General features: G+C 34.7%; 1 protein-coding gene across 2 annotated transcripts in view; it reads left to right on the top strand.

The window, feature by feature from the left end:
* The window catches only part of KIAA1328 (KIAA1328 ortholog), a 347638-nt gene that overhangs the window by 33208 nt on the left and 293002 nt on the right, over window positions 1–21428 (top strand). For both annotated transcript variants that reach the window (XM_012440766.3, XM_012440767.3), the window contains exon 5: window positions 11721–11836. In XM_012440766.3, the coding sequence (XP_012296189.2) occupies window positions 11721–11836 (116 nt within the window). The remainder of the gene's footprint in view (window positions 1–11720; window positions 11837–21428) is intronic.

The raw sequence follows: 21428 nt of genomic DNA, 5'->3' as shown, positions 1-21428 counted from the left end.
TTAGGTTGCTGCCTCAAAATTGGAACTATGGCTTGAATTTAGGACATTTGAGAATTGAGTATTCTCAGATTAGTACTTTATAATTAAAAGTGTTTATTCTTACTGTATTAATTTTAAGGTTTTGATTGAAAACAATTGTTGATCCTTTGCTCTGTGATCTGATGTTTCAAAGCATTTGTGGAAGAGATAATCAGGTTTTGTCATGTAATAATGAATTTTTTTGGTAGTTTTTAGAGTAAGTGACTAATCTAAGATCCTGCATATACTTGAGTGATGTGTTAGCTCTTGAAGAGGCCAAAACATTGCATCTGTATTCACTCTGAAGTATAACTTTTCTTCTAATTTTAATTTACTTATGGTAATATAAATATCAAAATTATTCCATTAAAAACTAAAACTAAAATAAAATAGTAGCAGATGAAGCAAAATCCCTCTTTAACAATCCATGCCTTCCTATTCTCCCCATACATATGCTGCATATGTTTGGGTGGGATTTATTTCTTTTTAACTTTATTTTGAAGTAATTTAAAACTTATGGACAGGTTCACCCAGCTTTGCATACATTTTACATTACAGAAGTACAGTGATCAAGAGTATGAAATTAACATTGATGCAATATTATTACCTAGAGTCATATCTCACCAATGTCATTTCACTAATACCACTTTTTTGATTCAGTATTCAAGATCTAAAGTTGTATTTAGTTGTCACATCTCCTTAGCCTTCTTCAATTTTTGATACTTCTTCAGTCTTTCATAACCTTGACACTTGACACTTAACGTTTTATGTTTTGTAGAATGTTTTTTAATACAGATTTGTGTGGTGTTTTCTCTTGATTAGATTAAAATGGGTGTTAGAATGCCCAAGGCGCTCCCCACTGTTACCTGCCCACATTTGTCCTCCACCAAGCTGAAATCTTCTTATTTATTTCCAGCTGTGGCTGCCCCAGGTTAGCTGGGGCTCATACCTGTCTTTTCCTGTCAGCATAAGTCTCCTTAGATTTCTGATTGGGTGGTTACCCTTCAGCCTTAGCTCTCAATTGAAAATTGAGAAGGAGTATCTACCCCACATGAAGGGAAGTTATGTCTAGAGGAATTTGAAACCTCTGGTGCGTTGTGGGTAACTGACAACAAAAATATACGTCAAATCAGCCTAATACCTGTGAGATTAACACAACTCTTACACTAAAAATCTAACCAAAGGAAGAGTCTGCTCGTTATCAAATATAAACATTAATTTACTTCCATCGCTACCTCAGATTATGCATTTTTTGGCAAGAAAACAACAGAAGTGATGTGTCTTTTCAATATGTCATATCAGGGGCTACCTGAAATTGACATGTCTTTTTGCTGATGATGTTAAACTTGATTACTTGATTAAGGTGGTGACTGCAGATTTCTCCACTGTGAAATTTTTTTTATAATTAATAAATATAGTTCTGTGGATTATAATCTAATACTGTTATCTATTTTGTTGCTAAAATTGTTCCAGCTTTGGAAATAGGAAATGTTAGGATCATAAGAGTGAAAACAAATGAATATGTAAGCAAGTAGGTAGTTATATGTAAACAATTATGTAGGTCTGTCTAAGTAAAAGAACAGTGCTCCTAGTATTACAATTTTAAAAAATGGTAAAACAGACTGCAAGCCCAGGACATTTCTTGAAACAATCAGAGAGCTAAGGTTGAAGGGCAACCAACTAGCCAGAAATCTAAGGAGACTTATGCTAACAGGGAAAGACAGGTGTGAGTCCCAGCTAAACTGTAGCAGATACAACTGGAAATGGGTAAGATTTCAGCGTGGTGGAGGCCACATGTGGGTGAGTAAAAGTGGGGAACCCCTTGGGCAGCAAATATGGGAGAGCTTGAACTCTCTTGCAGGCTTTTTTTCCTTAGACGCCACTTGATTAGAGCCGTCATAAAGCATCCCTCTTGGTCCAGGCCTAGGGGAGGAGAACAGTAGTTGTCATGGAAAGAAACAAAGTACTTCCTGAGTCCTTCTCCTATATCTGCCCTATGTAACAAAAAACATAAATTCAGGAAGATGAGCAACAAAAACTATTGTCCTTAGGATACTCGTAAAAACCACTGGGTCGAGGTGGGGCTAGGTGGAGGGTCCAGGGGGAGGCAAAAAATAACCTATGGGGAGGGCAGAATTATATGCTAGTAAAAAAACTATGGAAGAGGGACAGGAATACTTCTAAGACCCAGGCATATGGAGTGTGATTAGCGCAGTCCTGATTAGAATAACAAAAAATATCACCCCAACCCAGACCCCCACCATCAAACTAACAAGTATCTAATAAAAGTTGTAGTTAAATACTGATGAGAAACTAATTAGATGGACCCTCTAAGAGGGAACTCATAAAGTTGAACATGGAGCAGACTTTGAGAAGGAATATCTGGCCCACCTGAAAGGAAGTTATGCCTGAAGGAATTTAAAACTTGTGGTGTACTGTGTGTAACTATGGCAACAATAAACCTCAAACCAGCCTAACATCTGTTAAATTAACATAACCCCTACACTAAAAACCAAGCCAAAGGAAAAGTCTACCCATTACCAGGTATAGACATTATTTACTTCATTCTCTACTTCCTACCCAAAATGTTCAGATAGCAATAAAATATGAGACATATGAAAAGGTAGAGAAAACAACATGCACTTACAGAGACAGAGCAACAGACACTGGTGCAGTTATGGCACAGATGTTGGAACAATCTGATGAGAAATTTAAAATAACTGATTAACATGATAAAATCTGTATTAGTTGTTTATGGCTGCCTATTATATTATCACAACATTTAGCAAAACCCTGGTAAGCTTCTTGGAAGCCCTGTTGTTTGATTAAAAGGATTTGTGGGGCACAACCTTAATATCTTTAAAGTGCCTTTTTTGTGACTATATTAAGGCATCAACTTTGATCTTTCTGAGGTCTCAATGAAAGATTCACCCTTGGTTTTATCTCTAGAGCATGTTTATCCAGGTATTCTCCTAGATTTGGAATGTTTTCAGAAGATATTTCTTAATTTTAGCATGTTTTTCGCTATGGGCAAGCTGAGTATGAAGTCCTGGCTCATTTTGGTTTAATAATCTTTCCTTAATTTATCTCTTTCTTCTCTCAATTTACTGTAAGCACCAAAAAGAAACCAGGTGGTACCTTTAGCAGGTACTTGGAAATCTCCTTAGATAAATCAGTCACCCAGATCTTTTGGCACATTTCCTACTCTACACATTATTAAACATGATAGTATTGGTAACCATTCCACTACAACATGCAATGATTACCCTTACTGCAATTTCCAGAAACATGTTCTTTAGGCCTTCTTCAGTTCCTTGTTTCCAGGGCCTCTCCTTGTGATAGCTTACAACATGGCAGCTGGCTTCCAACAGAGTAAGCAAGAGTAAACAAGACAGTAGTCCCTATCTTTTTGTAATCTAATATCAGATGTTACATCTCATTAAGTTTGAAAGTCACTAAATCCAGTCTATACTTGAGGATGGAGTATTAAACGAGAACATGAATACCAGGAAACAAGGATTACTGGTTTGTATTGCAGAGGCTGCCTACCACAATAACTGGTTTTCCTTAATTTGCTCGTTTTGATATATTTTCTATAGATTCCTTAATATTTTCTTTTTAAAATTTTTTTTAATTTTTTATTCTTTATTATAGTTTAAGTTCTGGGATACAGGTACAGAACATGCAGGTTTGTTACATAAGTATACATGTGCCATGGTGGTTTGCTGCACCCATCAACCCACCACCTACCTTAGGTATTTCTCCAAATGCTCTCCCTCCCTTTGCTTCCCACCCACTGACAGGCCCATGTGTTCTCATTGTTCATCTCCCACTTATAAGTGAGAACATGTGGTGTTTGGTTTTCTGTTTCTTTGTTAGTTTGCTAAGAATGATGGTTTCTAGCTTTATCCATGTCCCTGCAAAGGACATGAACTCATCATTTTTATGGCTGCATAGTATTCCATGGTGTAAATAATCAAATATCTGATCAGCTTTCAGTACTATATTTCATGCTAATTCTTATCCTTTGTTTCTTGAAAAATGTATTTTATTCTTAGGGTTTTTAAAACGGTATTTACTTTCATCAGTTTTGTTTGTATCTAATCTTTTTTCTGTATTTAAATTCAGTTTTTCTGTATTTAAATTCCCATTTTAATATCGATTTTATCATATTAATTGTAAAGAAATTCATGCATTTTACTTTTGATCTCCAAATTTGTATTTCACTTAGAGTTTTTAACTACTTAAACTTTACTTAAAGGGAAAAAACAAGGTCATTACTTAGTAGGAATAAAGTATTTTTTTTTTTTTGAGACAGAGTTTCACTCTTGTGTCCCAGACTGGAGTGCAATGTCACGATCTCGGCTCACTGCAACCTCTGCCTCCCGGGTTCAAGTGATTCTCCTACCTCAGTCTCCTGAGTAGCTGGGCTTATAGGCATGAAACACCATGCCTGGCTAATTTTGTATTTTTAGTAGAGACAGGGTTTCTCCAATGTTGGTCAGGCTGGTCTCAAACTCCTGACATCAGTTGACCGGCCTGCCTCGGCCTCCCAAATTCTTGGGATTACAGGTGTGAGCCACTGTGCCCGGCCTATAATTCAGTTTTTTATACAGCATATTCACAGTTTGGACTCATGACCACAATCAGTTTTAGTACGTTTTCATCACACCAGAATGAAACTCTATGCACATTAGCACTCACTGCCCACTTTCCACCAATCCTTCTTAGCCCCAGGCAATCACTGCTCTAATTTCTGTCTCAGTAAATTTGCCTGTCCTAGACATCTCATATAAGTGGAATCATATATATGATCTTTTAAAACTAGTTTTTAAAACTCAGCATAATGATTTCAATGTTTATTCATATGGTACGTAGCATGTATTAGTACCTAATTTCTCTATTGCTAAATAACAATCCATTTTATAGACAATGTCACATTTTGGTTATCTGTTCATCGATTGATAGATGTCAGGTTGTTGTACTTTATTATGAAGAATACTGCTATAAATATATATATACAAGTTTTTATGTGGATATATGTTTTTATTGCTCTTGAGTATCTACCTAGGAGTAGAATTGCTGGGTTGTATTGTAACTCCTTGTTTAACTTTTTGAGGAACTGCCATACTTAAACTGATTGTGCCATTTTATGTTCCTACCAGCACTGTATGAGGTTTTTCGTATTTCTGCGACTTTGTCAACATTTGTTATTATCTGTCTTTTTGATTATAGTTGTCCTAGTAGGTACGAAGTGGTATCTAATTGTGGGTTTGATTTGGATTTACCTAATGGCTAATGATGCTGAATGTATTTTTATGTGCTTTTTGGCCATTTGTGTTTCTACTTTGAAGAAATGTCTGTTTATATCCTTTTTGATGGGTTTTTCTATTGTTGAGTTTTTTACAGGCTTTATCTATTTCATATACAAGTCCTTTATTAGATATATTATTTGCAGGTATTTTGTCCCATTCTTTGCATTGCTTTTTCATTTTTTTGATGTCATTTGAAGCATAAAAGTTTTTAATTTTTATGAAGTTAAATTTATTTTTCTTTTGTTGCTTTTGTTTTTAGTGTCATATCTAAGAAACCATTATCTAATCCAAGGTCTCAAAGATTTATGCCTTTTTTCTTCTAGGAGTTTATAGTTTTAGCTCTTACATTTTGGTCTTTTGCTAATTTTGAGTTAATTTTTGTATATAGTGTGATGTAGGGGTCCAACTTTCTTTACATGTAGATAACAAGTTACCTCAGCACTTTTTTTTGAAAGATTTTTCTTTTTTCTTCAGGTCTTTTATATCGTCATTGAAAATCATTTTACTAGAAATATGAAGGTTTTTTAGTTCTGTTCCATGATCCATACGTTAGTCTTCATGCCAGTACCACACTGTTTTTGATTGCTGTAGTGTATAGTAAGTTTTGAAATTGGGAATTGCAAATTTTCTATGTTCTCCCTTTAAGAGTATTTTGGGTTTATGTGTTTCTTTCATTTCCATATTAATTTTAGGATCACTTTCTGTAGAGAAGCCAGTTGAGATTTTTATACTTAATCTGTACATCAACTTTGAGACTGCTGTTTTTAACAATGTTGTCTTCCAATAATGCATGTGGTTTTTATTTAATTAGGTCTTAATTTATTTCGACATCGTTTAGTTACTCTCAGGTATGATTTTTCTTCCTTTGAACAAAACTTAATTTGTTCCTTTGTATTTTATTCTTGATGAAATTATAAATAGAATGGTTTCCTTAATTTCATTTTGGGGTTATTTACTGCTAGAATATGAATATACAATTGATTTTTGTACATTTATCTGGGATCCTGTAACCTTGCCAAGTTCCTTTGTTTGTTCTGATAGTTTTTTAGTGAATTTCCTAGATTTTTCTATGCACACTCACATCATATGGAATAGAGATGTTTTTTTTTTTTCCTTTGGAATTTGGATGTCTTTCCCTTTTTCCCCTAACTTAATTGTTAAGAATTGTTCATTATTTTCTTTAATTATTTGACTATCACTGTAGCACCATGTCAAATTGAAACGATGATGGCAGATATCCTTGTTTTGTTCCTAAACATGGAGGAAAACATTCAATCTTTCACTATTAGAGGATGTTTGGTGTAGGTTTTTCATAGATGGCTTTTATCAGGTTGAGGAGATTCCCTTCTCTTCATCTTTATTGAGTTTTTTAAAATTATGAATTAATATTGGATTTTTTCAAACACTTTTCCACATCTATTTAAATGATCATGTGATTTTTATCTTTTATTCTATTGATATATAATATTACATTAATTGACTTTTGGATATTAAACCAACTTTGCATTCTTGGGATAAATCCCAATTGGTAATCATGTAGAGTTATTTTTAAGGTATCTGCATTTGGTTTGCTAGTATTTTGTTGAGGATTTTTATGTCTATATTCATAAGAGATACTGGTTTGTAGTTCGTAGAGCCCTTTTAGACATATATTGCTGTGTTTGTGATTCCTGAAAGCACTTATGTTTCTTTAGCAGTACATTTTAAATAACAGCCAAACATTAAAATTTGTAAAGAGGGAGTTAAACTGATTTCATTGAAATATTTCTTTATAATGATAAATTCCTTCTTTTTTATCAATGCAATTACCTTTGCTTAAAAACAATATGAAGTTTTGCTATCTGCTAGGCATACTCTGAAATCTGTTCCTTCCTTTTCCAATCTTGCCCACTAAGTTGCTAATCATAATTTGCAAAATACATTGAGCATACCCACCTCCCAAATGGTAGATATTAAAGAGGGAAGAAACTTGTTTGACTATTAGGTGAGCTAGAATTCTCTTTGAGATAGGTTTACTGACTTGACATTGCCTTTCACATCCATGTAAAAGTACCAATTTCTGGAGTATTTGGAAGAATATCAGGTGTATGCAAAGGCATAAAATAAATCCATTTCTTGTTTTATTTAAAAATTGGTTTTATTAAAAATAATTAGTTTATATTAATGAACTAACTATTAAAATGAGTTATTTAAAAATTAGTTTTATTTAAAAATTTAGAATAGGTGAGTATGGGAAAACTCTTTATATTAAAATAGGATTGTTTTGTTGAGAGCAATACAAAATGTGCATGAATGTTTAAGGTAAAGCATAAGACTTCAAATAAATTTAGTACTTTTTGCATGATTTTCAGCCCTACCACGCAATTCTTAAGACTATGAATTCTCCTACCTATTAGATAAGAGTACATTTCGTGGAAGTTTTTGAAAAGTACTCTAAGGTATTACCAACAATGATGATTTCTTTATGACCAGGTTATTGCCTTTCTTGTAAATAATTAACAAATCAACACTGTACATATCCTTCTGTCTGAAAGGAGGTATATTTTATCCTATTAGTCAAATAGTTCCCTTTTATGTATTTAGATTTTCATTGTGTTAACTTACTTTTTACTGTACGGTATTCTCCCTTATTTGCAGGAGATATGTTCCAAGCCCCTCAGTGGATACCTAAAACCATATATGATGCTTTTTCCTATATGTACATACCTATGATAAAATTTAATTTATAAATTAGGTATAGTAAGAGATTAACAACAGTAACTACTAATGAATAGAATGAATGTAACATTGTACTATAGTGAAAGTAACATAAATATTACTTGGACACTACCACTGTGGTACCTCAGCAGTCTGTCTGATAACCCAGATGCAGTGACTCACAAGCAGAAATTGTACACAGTGTGGATATGCTGGACAAGGAGATGATTCATGTTCCTGGTGGGACAGAGAGGGCTAGCGTGAGATTTCATCATGCTTCTAAGAAGGGTGCATAGTTTAAAACTTAAAAATTACTTATTTCTGCAATTTGCCATTTAATGTTTTTGAACCACTGTTGACATCAGGTAACAGAAACCATAGGAAGTGAAACTCTGGAGAAGTTAGGACTAACTATTGTTCTCTAAAATGAGATAGAGAAGTAGGTCTTTTTATTTTACTTTGTGGCCTGAGAATAGATGAAAAATATAGATCATGATACAAAATATCTTCTTGTTACATATACTTCATTGGAAATACTGTTGAACATAAGAAGACAGATTTCATAATGAATATCAAATCTTGAGGTTGCTTTATTGGCAGGTCCTCTACATTTACAATCTGTATTAATATACTTGCTCATATTAACTATGCTAATGGACCACAAAAAAACCATGCATATCTTTAGATAGGCCTATAGAAAAAATGTTGATGTTTGTTCTTAATACAGCTTGTTAATTTTATAGCCTTCCAGGGCTTAATAATTGCTAAAGGATAGTCGAATCATAGCAGCATAACAGAAAAGATTAAAAAGAAAAAGCCCTGGTTAATAACGTAGCAACAGATATTTCAAGCCGAAAACTAAATATAGAAAAGAATGATTTTTATCTGGATAAAATATATTTAAGGAAAAGCTCATCACAGACTCTGACATACGGAATTTCTTACCTGGCTGGATAATCTATGCATTTAGATTAATGTTAAGGTAAACCTGCAATCTGCTTTTCTGTTACTGTTTTCTATGATCATGGAGCATTGTCTGTTGAAGAAACAAATCTTTGGGACATTCTTCCACCTATATATAGCTTTTATGAATGGGATTGAAACTACAGAAAGCCATTTCTTAGATCCCTTTTGGATACTCTATACTGAATAAAATGATTGTGATTACTTTTTCCTTTAGTATGTATTCACTAAATACCTTTTAATAAATAAAATAAATGTTTCCATATCTACTTATGGGTTTTCCTCTCTAATTGTGTCTTCAAGATTTTACCAGTCTACAGTGGGAGAGATTTTGCTATGTATTTTCTCACCTTGATAGTGTTTATTCTTTCCTCACCATACAGATTGGGTATCCCTAATATAAACATTTGAAATCTGAAATGCTTCAAAATTGGAAATTTTGTGAGCACTACCATGTTACTAAAAGTGGAAAATTTTACACCACAGCTGACGTGACAGGGCACAGTCGAAACACATGCATACAGCTACAGTTTATTTAGTGTACCTCCACAAGGGAAAAACCCTCCCAAAACCCCTGTAGCTGTGATAGAGCATTTTTGAGCATGCCCAAATTCTCCTACACCAGCAATCCTACAAAGGTATCTGAGCAGTCTGGACATGCCAACAGCAGGACCCTCACAGTGCCCCACATGGGAGCAAGACCTCCTTGCATTATTCACTGTTCGCTTATTCCATGCTCCATGATTTAAAGATACTGTTTAAAATGTAAAAAAAGTTCTGCATGATACCCATAGGGTAATATCAATATTCCCAAATTGGAAACTAGTTGAAATCTGAAACACTTCTGGTCCCAAGCATTTAGATAAGGACTACTAAACCTGTATGTAGCATCACTCATTTTTTTTGTTTTATATATCATCCTACAGATTCATCACTTCCTTTGTTTTGCATTTCTGTAGTCTCATGCCAAATTTCACATCTTTATACTTCTTAATATTTCCCTAATCTACTTATTACTCTGTCATCCTGTTGGCATAGCTTTTGCCTAAATCATAGTATTGTATGTCTTGTTCCATGACCAAATGTTTGATAACTTTTTGCTTCTTTACAAGTGCTTTCCATATTTATAAAGGATATATATATACAATGTCAAGATATCTATGATGTAGTAAAAGAAATTCTGGAACTTCAGTGGAAAAGGATTTTTAAAATTGTCTAGTCTAGCGTTTTTTCTTTCTTAGTGAGATGAATGATACCCAGAGAGATAAGCAGACTTTGTCAAAGTTACTTTGAAAGATGTTATTGTAAGTGGACTTGAGTGTAATAACAAGAAAAGGGAAGGCATTGTAAAGAGATGGAAATGAGGGAAGCAGGATAACCTGATAACAGACTATAAATTCTCTTTATATATATGTATTTGCTTAGTTGTCTGAATTCTTTGTGAATATATCAGTCTTTGAGATTACCCTCTTTCAAAGAAGGGCCTGGATCCCATTCATGGGCCTAGTTATATGCTAAACATAAATAATACGTAGGCCAGGGAAAATGACTCGAATGACATGATGAGCAAGAAGAAGTAAACCTATTTATTGAGCATTACTGGGTGCTATGTGGTTTCACACAAATTATTTCAAAGACAAGATACAATCAACTCTTGAACATTCATGAGTCTAATTTTTAGTTATTTCATTGATTTTACTATCTTTACCAGAAGGCAGGAAAGAAGGAAAACCTATGAGATTCATGTTGTGCAGAAGTTGTTCGAGTAGAGTAGGGTTCTGGGCAAAAGTAAATTTAGTAGCTCAAAGGAAAGGTTTAGATTCCCTGCGTGTTTCACTTACACCTATTCCTATTATAGGATAAGTGCATTCTATGAGCTGTGGAGAAATAAGTACCAGTAACAGAAATTTGGGGTTAATATATCTGCACACAGAGTAGAATGAAAATTAGGGTTGTCCCAATCTGTACTTCAGTGAATTGCAAATAAAGTGTTGGTGTTGTTCATGTTTGTTTGTTTTTAGATTTTCTCTCTCTCTCTCTCTCTCTGTGCTCTTGTCAGAAATTACCCTTTTTGGTATAATTAAGTTAGAATCCTTTTCAGAGTTACACATTTCTTGGTCAATGTTTTTAACTCTGATTTTTTTTTTTTGGACTAAGAATACATGTACTACAAACCTTCCTTTATGTTAATGTCATCTTTTTATTTAATCCTATTAATTATATGCTGCTAAAGAATGCAGAGTATTAGTACTAGGAAAAAGTAAAATTGCCAGTGTATATTTGTAAAATATTTAAAGTACATATTTTGTTTATTTTATTAATAGGATTTAAATAAACATATACAAAATGTAAATCAAGATCAGTTGATTGTACCTGTTTTGGTAGCTAAAAAATGAAACCCATGTTTTTAAAATTGGAATATGTTTCTGTCCTGGATTATAACTTGGCACCTGTGTCTTTTTGTAGGACTTTTCATATTTAAGATATTTCTGATGATTGAAAACATTTTTAATGTAAACATTACGTGCATCTTTTATTACAAAGATGAAAAAGATTGCCTTATGAGAGATTACATTTTTTAAAAAGCAACAACAAAACAGCACAGAGTATTCCTGAAGAATTTGGTGTACCTTTGGAAGAAGTCTGGTGTTTGTAAACTGCAGCTGTAGGCACATATTTAATTTTATTCTGATAGGCGTTAAGAAATTTTTTTTTTATTTCTTTCAGAGTAAGTGAGGAAAAGGAAGTGACAGAGGAAAGACTGAAAGCTGAGCAGGAGTCATTTGAGAAGAAGATCAGGCAGTTGGAAGAACAGAATGAACTGATCATCAAAGAAAGGGAAGATATCCTTTTGAAAGTCCTCTTTTTTAACGTGCAGGAAGTTTGACTATTTCATGAAGACAAGGTAAACTCCAGAGAAATAATTGTTCTAATTTATAACAGGGAATAAATCTACATGTGCTGCCATTTCTAGGCAATCAGAATGGCACTTAACAGTATGTGCTGTTGCTTCCTTTGTGCCTGATAAGGCCATCCAGCTGTTCTGCTGCTGCCGTTATGCTGGTAAGCACATGCTTGTCAACTAAAAAAGTAAGAAATTTGGGCATTAAAATATAGTGTTGGAACTTTATTAAATTCTGTTCCACTACTGTAATTGAGCTGGAAACTTCCTTGTATTTGGTATTCTTTCTAGTTAAAGCTTTGACAGTCCTAGAAATTGTGCTCTGAAATCATAAAAATTAAAAAAAAATCTTTTTTACTGTATAGATGTTATAACTGATAAGTATTCACATGGCAGCATAAAACCACCAAATCATTCTTATGTAGCAGAGAACTATTGGGTTTAGAACTAGAAAGGGGTGTGTGTGTATGTGTGTGTGTGTGTGTGTGTGTATGCACGCACACGTGCACGAATAGCATTATTTGTAAGAAAGAAAAGTAACATTTTAGAGGTGTGTTAAAATAAGCTATTTCTGAAGTTTCTTTTGAATAGGTAGAATTACTTATCTTTGGTATTTTAGGCAGTAATATTGATGTAGAAGAGAAGTCCTTCAAGTTAGAGTGATGGATCTGCCAGCTAAACTAGTGTGTGAAAGCATGAAATAACCATTGTTCTTATTGGCAGTATCATCATTAACTTGATCGTTAATAATTGTTTCAAAGATTCTGCACATGTCAAAAATGGTCATGTATTGACAGTAACTATGCCTTCGTGAATACCAGAGAAATTGAAAGATAAATATAAATTATAATAATTAGCTTGAAAAACACAAGACTGTAGCTATAAAAACAGAGTCCTGAACTTTTATTTTCCAAGCAGTGGGAGTTCATGATAGGAAATTAATATAATCAGAATTCTCAGAATTGATTTGCTGCGTATAACATTAATAAGGCTTATTGGGCCTACAATTCTAGATGACTGCTTTTTCAATTATTATTTTTTTCTACATCTCTAACATTTCTACATCTCCGACCTTCTCTTTTTTTTTTTTTTTTGCCCACTTTGACTTCATTGCCCTTGGTTGTTGATCCTCAAGATAGATTGTCTTTTGTGTTTTTCTTCCTGCTACCTTTTTCTCCAGGTTTAAAGGAATGCTGTTTAGTCAGAATTCATAACAAACTACTCAACCAGTTTTATTTACTCTTCCGCTTCTCATGAGGAGTAGTACTCTAGGTCCTAGCATTTTCAAGAAATGGTAGGTTAGGAATGCTTTCATTTGCAACAAAAATTCAGTTTACAGGCTTCGTTATTTCTCACATAACAAGAACTCTGGAGGTCATGGAGATTCAGTGGCTTAATGTTTTCAGTGCTGGCATCTTTACAATTCTGTTTGTTTGTTTTTTTAATGGTTGATCCAATTCTAGGCATTGCATTTCTAGGCATTAAAACAGGCAGAAAAATGGGAAGAGGTCCTGGTAATTATGACTCCCTCTCCCTCTTTTTAAAAACATAAAAACTTTATGAGAAGTTTTTCCTACTCCCCACCCAGTAGTCTTTTATATGATATTTATAAAAGTCCTCAGTTTTATGATGTGGCCATGGTAGGCTGCAAAGGAGGCAAAAAAAGTGAGCATTTAGCTTGTCCAACTTATGTAGTAGAAGGTAGCAATGGAGAAGAAGACTGGAAATGAAGTTAGCCTCCAACTCTGGTAGCAGAGGTAGGGGAAATACAATTCACTCTTTGTATGGAGAGGAGGTGGTGATACTTTAACCTTCCTGGGACAAAAAATCTATAGAATACAGTGGAATTGGGATGAGTTACGGAAAGGTGAGAGGGACTGGTAGTAGACAGTTTAGAAAATCTGGCCACAGTTAGAATGGGCCCTTTTTTGGTAAAATACTTAAGAAAAATTTGGCCGGGCGCGGTGGCTCAAGCCTGTAATCCCAGCACTTTGGGAGGCCGAGGCGGGTGGATCACGAGGTCGAGAGATCGAGACCATCCTGGTCAACATTGTGAAACCCCGTCTCTATTAATACAAAAAAATTAGCTGGGCACGGTGGTGCATGCCTGTAATCCCAGCTACTCAGGAGGCTGAGGCAGGAGAATTGCCTGAACCCAGGAGGCGGAGGTTGCGGTGAGCCGAGATCGCGCCATTGCACTCCAGCCTGGGTAACAAGAGCGAGACTCCGTCTCAAAAAAAAAGAAAAATTTATGGTTATCTGGAAAAGTAGAATCTAATTCAAGTAGACTTTTATATTTAGCATTCTCTGGGTCAAGATTAATTCTATTTGGTGCTAAGGCAGTCTGTACTTAGCATGGCTTTGAATAGTTTCTTTTGTTAGGCTAAATATTAAGATACCTGGGTGACTGTAGGGATAGTATTTTTCATGTTGTCCTGATGATTTAGCTCAGGGGTGAGCACACTACTACCATGGGCTACATGCAATAGGGTGCCAGCTAATAATTCCAGCCGCACCCATCCCTTTATGTATTGTGGCAGCTGCTTTTGTGCATCAACTGCAGAGTAATTGCAGCAAACACCCTATGGATTTCCTAACCTAAAATATTTATTATTTGACTCTACAGTAAAGCTTTGCTGGTTCATGATTTATAAGCTAAGAAAGGAAAGGAAAAGGTATGTGAGTAAAGTCAAAGACTTTTAGTTGTGTGGTTTATTTTACATATAGTATAAAGGGATTTGGCCTAAGCATTTCTTTAAGGATTGGAGTAAATGTTATACTGTTGTCAAAAATTAAAATAGTTTAGTTGGTAAAACTGGTTAAAGATTTTTTTAAATCACCAAAATATAGATAGTATTTATAGAATTTTATCAAAGAAGGAAGAAAGGAAGACATTATTTAAAAATGACATTTATGGTTTTTATTCCAAGTAGATTGCTCAGGTACAAATCTCCTTTACCAGAATAAACCTGTCAAAGGTTAATATAGATGATTTTACAGTACATAAAACTCTATAAAACTTAGAAACATAAAATGAGGTTATAATTTAAAATAATATAATTTTAACTACAAATACATTTACCTATCATACATGAATGATTCAGACTCTTACATATATGTGAAATCAGATAATTTCAGATCGTTTTAAAGTCTGTTTCTGTGTGAGAAACTATATCCATTAATTTTGATTTTTTGGCACTTTAAAGATGTGTTATACCAACATTTATGGGGTTTTTGTTTTAAAAGTTTGAATTACTTGATTTATTGATCAACTGTACAAACACAGACCAGTGCCTTAGTAGAAAGGAAAAGATATTTTATATGTTGGCATCAGGATCAGACTGTTGAAGGGTTTGCTCTTGTAGAAAATTGTGAATTTATTATTAAAACATAAAAAGTCTTAGTAATTTTCAGTCTTTAAGCAAAGAAAGCTTATTTCCAGAGAACTTAACCATATAAATGAATATGCCATTTATGAAGCCAAGCAGTCTGATGAACTTAGTAGGTTTTTACCAGGCTGGATGAATATGAAAAGAAAGATAAATCTGAAACTTAAAGAGAAATATGTACAATAACAATAATTCTGAAATATGTTAGCATATAATAGTGTAAGACACAGAGGATGTAGCCAATATAAAATTTGATTAATATTTAAGCTAATTGTATTTCTGGAACATATGACTCGGATCAGTAGTGAACAGTGCTGTTAAAAGCTTACATTAGAAAAATACTAAAGTCTAATGTTTGCTGACTTCACTGTTTTAATTGGCATAGCAAGGAAGTGATAGCAAAGAAAGCACTGTGGGATTTAGTCATAATACCATTTTAGCAGTGACTAGCTGTCTGATCCCTTGAGAAAGTTACTGAACTTCTCTGAGTCTTTTTTCTATAATATGCAGATAAAATACCTTCTTTACAGGCCTATTGGAATTTGATAGATTGTTTACATTATATGTGTGAAGGACCTAGTCTTAGTAGGCACTGAATAAAAAATAGCAATTCTTATTTTTACTATTATTAATAGGGATAAGGGATGAGATGTCTAGGCCAAGTTTCTCATTTCTGTGCCTTTCTTTTATTTATTTATTTTTTATTTTTTTATTTTTTTATTGCATTTTGGGTTTGGGGGTACATGTGAAGAATATGCAAGATTGTTGCATAGGTACACACATAGCAGTGTGATTTGCTGCCTTCTTCCCCATCACCTATATTTGGCATTTCTCCCCATGCTATCTCTCCCCAACTCCCCACCCGCTGCTGTCCCTCCCCTATTTCCCCCTGTGTGGCTTTCTTCATTGGGGTTTTGTTGAGTTTCATTAGATTATGCAAGGGCTTGGGCTGCTTAGTAGCCCAGTAGAAGAATGAAATTGATCTTTCCTCTGCTTTATCTTCTGATCTCTCTGGAAGGAAAAACCTCTCTGTACCACTTGCACCTGTTGAATGCTCATTGGGAGAAAACCAAGTTTTAGTTTCCTCTCCCAGAAATCAAACTGATGGAGCTGCGGGGGGGTTTTTCCACATTCAAGTCTGTTTCTATTATTTCTCTGGCTAGGACTTAGTAAATTGAAGGGATTTAGAGGTGCTTATAGCTCACATCCTTGAGCCCATTGCATGGGTGGTCATTTTAGAAACTTTGCTCTTCAAAAAAGAATTTTAAAGGAACTAGCTTTTTTTAAAAAAAAAAAAAGAAAGAAAATTATGTTCATTTTCATATGGTATGAAACTTAACTTGACATTCCCAAATAATGATATTATCTTGTAAAAGTAATGGCAGAAAAAGAATTTTAACATGTCATCAAAAAAATATGACTGGGCACTGTGGCTCATGCCTATAATCCCAACACTTTGGGAGGCCGAGGCAGGTGGATCAACTGAGGTCAGGGGTTCGAGACTGGCCAACATGGCTAAACCCCATCTCTACTAAAAATACAAAAATTAGCCAGGCAAGGTGATGCGTGCCTGTAGTCCCAGCTACTCAGGAGACTGAGGCATGAGAATTGCTTGAACCCAGGAGGCAGAGGTTGCAGAGAGCCGAGATTGTGCCACTGCATTCCAGCATAGGTGAAAGAGCGAGGCTTCATTTCAAAAATAAAATAAAATAAACCAAACCTAGCAGTAATGTACAAAACCTTTATGAGGAACATTTCAAAGACCCCTGAGAGACAAAAACAGAGTTGAACGAATGGGAAGATGACCCTTTTTGTTCATTTGGATGACTCAAGAAAACATAATATCAGATATTCTCCAAATTCATATATGTGTGATGTGATACTCCCAAAAAATATATATATGAATGAGATTTATTCTGGAGCTAGACAAGTTGGCTCTGAAATCCATGTTATAAAATATTCAAAATTAACCAATCAACCTCTTATAAAGAAGAGCCGAAAAGAATGTGATTAGGTCTCTATCTGTCAAAACATGGTAGATGAATAAATAGTCAGACTGCTAAAGCAGAATAGAAAGCTTAAAGGCAAATCCAACTACATATGATAATGAAGAATACAATTGAGATGGCATTTCACAACTGTGAGAACAGAATGGACTTTGTAATAAATCGTATTGAGACAACTGGAGAGTCATTTGGAAAGAGATACAGTTGGAGCCCATGCCTCATACCATACACCAGAATACGCCCTAAGTGACTCAGAAGTCCAAAAAATGAAAACATAAATTATGTACACATATTGAAATACTACTCTATTCAAGAAATACATATAATTTAAAAAATTGTTTTAATTATTTTATTTCAATAGTTTTAGGTACAGGTGACTTTTGGTTACATGGGTAAGTTATTTTAATAACTGATTGCTGAGATTTTGGTGTACCTATTACTGGAGCAGTGTACATTGTACCCAATATGTAGTCTTTTATCCCTCACCCACTTTCACTCTTCCCCGCTCTGCTGAGTCCCTAAAGTCCATTATATCATTCGTATGCCTTTGCATCCTTATAACTTAGCTCTTTCTCACTTATAAATGACAACATAATGATGTTTGGTTTTCCATTCCAGAGTTACTTCACTTAGAACAATGGCCTCCAGGTCCATCCAAGTGGCAACAAAGGTCATTATTCCGTTCTGTTTTCTGGCTTAGTGGTACTCCATGATGTATATATATAATATACCACATTTTTTTAATCCACTCATTGGTTGATGGCCACTTAGGTTGGGCACATATTTTTGCTATTGCAAATTGTGCTGCTATAAACATGCATGTGCATGTGTCCTTTTCATATAATGGCTTGTTTTCCTTTGAGTGGATACCCAGTGGTGGGATTGCTGGATCAAATGGTAGTTCTACGTTTAGTTCTTTAAGGAATCTCCATACTGTTTTCCATAGTGGTTGAACTAGTTTACGTAAAGGAACTAGCTTTAATCTTTCTGAGGACTGTATTAAGAATGAGCCATAGATCCCATAATGTCTGTGCTGAAAATACATTAGAGAAAATTCACAAGATTTTTATATGATTATGTGAAAGAAATCATTGGTTGCGAATAACAGTAATACCCTGGAAATATCCAAAGCTTTCTATTTAACTATATATCTCATCCCTGCATAGAAGCCATACTACCATGGTTTGTCACCATCATCTGTTAGACTTTTAACAAGGATACGAACCACACTACAGGAAGCTGTATCATAGATCTTAGTGGAGTAGTCTGTGAGGAGAGGTAGAAAAAAAATGCATGAAAAAGAATGTAAGTTTCAAGAGAAAAGGTCTCTCCTTTTTAATATATCTTTCTGGCCCTTCAGAAGAGAAGGAAGATGTTCTAATCTTTGAAGTAGTTTTGGGAAAGTAAAACACCTAAAGTTCTTAAAATGAAGAACACTGTAAGTAGAAGAGAAGGGATATGGAAAAAGAAAGGGTATTTTGGTATTTGGCAGTGTGATATACTACTATAAACACCTTACCAGCTTTGATGAATCTTGGCCTTTTTGTTTTGAATAAGTATTAGGTTTTTGTTTTTTTTGTTTGCAAATTGAATAATTTAGTGAAAGAATATATTGTGTACTTAATAGGGCCACTTTGTTCCATTTAACAAGCCCTAGAAAATGCTGTTTTACTCATCTGATAATCATTTTGAATACTATACAAGTTGTAGTTCTTGAGGCCAATTTACTTACTATATGTTGCTGTATAAATTTAGCAGATTTTGGACCACTGTTATTGTAAATTGTCCTGGAATGACATTTTATATCAGACTAACAGATTGAATGATTCTTTCCATTTGTATTACAGAGAAATAGGCATACCTAAGGAAAGAACTGATTGTTACTTACTTTGTTGTTGTCTAAACCATTCTTTTGATTATTTTTGTTCTCTTAAAAATATTTAGTTATTAATGCTAACCACAGGGAGAAACAGTGACAAAAGTCTGTAGAAAGTAAAGAAATTAGATGCTCACTATTGGATCCTATGCTTACTTACTTGGGTGACCATACCTCAAACTTCAGCATCATGAATATAATCATGTAACAAACCTGCACATGTACTCCTGAATCTAAAAATGAAAGTCAAAATTATTTTTAAAAATTATATAAATGTAACCATATACTAAATTTTAACCCAGTAAGAGTCTCTAGGGATTAAGTTACTCTTTAATAATGAGTTATATTTACACTTTACTTTTTTGGAATTCATCTAGGAAATAAGAATAAAAGGAAGCTCTCTTCACCCACTCCGTCCCCTATGCATGCACATACTTTCTCTCTATTTTTTTAGTTTTTTTGAGATTGAATCTTGCTGTGCCAACCAGGCTGGAATGGCGTGATCAGGACTCACTGCAGCCTGGATCCTCTGGGCTCAAGCAGTCTTCCCACTTCAGCCTCCATAGTCACTGGGACCACAGGTGTGTCCCACTACACTTGGCTGTTTGCGTGCACATGTGCATGCGTGTGTGCATGTGTGTGTGTGTGTGAGAGAGAGAGAGAGGGTTCTCATTATGTTGCCTAGGCTGGGCTTAAGCCTCTGGACTCAAGTGATCCTCCCATCTTGGCCTCCCAAAGTGCTGGGATTACAGACATGAACCACCACACCCAGTTGAACTTTTCTTATATGAGAGTTTCTAAAGCTGTCATTTGGAGAAAAATAAATTTATTATTTGGTGTCTAGTTTTAAAGCTCATTGAAGATTAAAAGCAGAAAATTAGATATAGAGAATGGAGCTGCAATGAGACTATTGAAGCCCACAGAGGAGTTGACAGAAAAACTATTAAAAAACACAAAAGAGGGCCGGGCGCGGTGGCTCAAGCCTGTAATCCCAGCACTTTGGGAGGCCAAGGTGGGTGGATTACGAGGTCAAGAGATCGAGACCATCCTGATCAACATGGTGAAACCCCGTCTCTACTAAAAGAACTAAAAATACACAGCAGCCTAGAACGCTGCCCACTTAGATGTATCTCAAAGACATCATATATTAAACACAACATAGTATTCAGAGGCAAGACAATGTTAAATTATTTTTATCCTTTTAGAACTACTACTGCTTATATTACTAAGACATCCTACAGTTTTATATTGCTTTTCTATTTAAAGAGCACTTTCATTTACGCATTTTTAATCTTCATAATAACCTAGTAAACTTAGGTGAGACAGATACTCTTACTATCATTTTACACATCTGGAGAGGTAATGAAACAGCCCATTGTAGAGCTCAGACTTGACTTTTTTTATACCAAGTGTTCTGCTTTATTCACTATACCAAATTATCTCTGAAGCAGTGAATGATACAAATATTAATAAGCCTTACTTTTTAAAGCACAATTTTATAAAAATGTGTAATATATTTTGTAGTGCTTTTAAAATATCCAAAGTTGGCTAAAATTTTTTTTTTTTTGGTACTCAAAAGAGTATACCTTAAGTTACCAGAAAATCCAGATATGTAGAATGTTTCAGTAATTTTCTTGTATTTTGACATCTCCTTTCAGTCACCGGGTCTTATTCATTTTCTGAGGAAACCTTATTTCTTCCTATTTTCACTGCTGCCTCACTTCATTCCTGTGTTACTCTATAGTGTCCTTGTGTGCCTGTCTCCATTGTTTCCAACTGTCCTTTGAAAGAGTTCATTCCATTACTGTTGCCAGATTAATTTTGCTTTTGGGCTACTTTTCTTTTTTTTTTGAGACAGGGTCTTACTAGGTCACCTAGTTGAAGTGCAGTGGTGTAATCATGGCTCACTTCTGCCTTTAACTCCTAGGCCCAAGCAGTCCTCCCACCTCAGACCTCTCAAGTAGCTGGGACCAGAGGCATACCACCACCATGCCTGGTTAATTTTTGTATTTTTGTAGAGATGGTGTCTCCCTATGTTGCTCAGGCTGGTCTCGAAGTCCTGGGCTCAAGTGATCCTCTCATCTCAGTGTCCGAAAGTACTGGGATTACAGACGCGAGCCACTGTGCCTGGCTTTAAGTTCTGGTTTTTATTATATCACTTGGCTTTTTCATATTTTTCCATAACTTCTTATGGCCTAAAGGACCAAATGCATATTCTTGATTTTGACATTCAAGCCCTCTATTACTGGTGTCAAGTAAACA

The sequence above is a fragment of the Aotus nancymaae genome, unplaced genomic scaffold, assembly GCF_030222135.1.
Source record: "Aotus nancymaae isolate 86718 unplaced genomic scaffold, 86718_ANA_hifiasm-v0.15.2.pri h1tg000020l, whole genome shotgun sequence".
NCBI classification, from domain to species: domain Eukaryota; kingdom Metazoa; phylum Chordata; class Mammalia; order Primates; family Aotidae; genus Aotus; species Aotus nancymaae.
The sequence above is the reverse complement of the archived record's forward strand: the minus strand, read 5'-3'. Positions and strand labels throughout refer to the sequence as shown.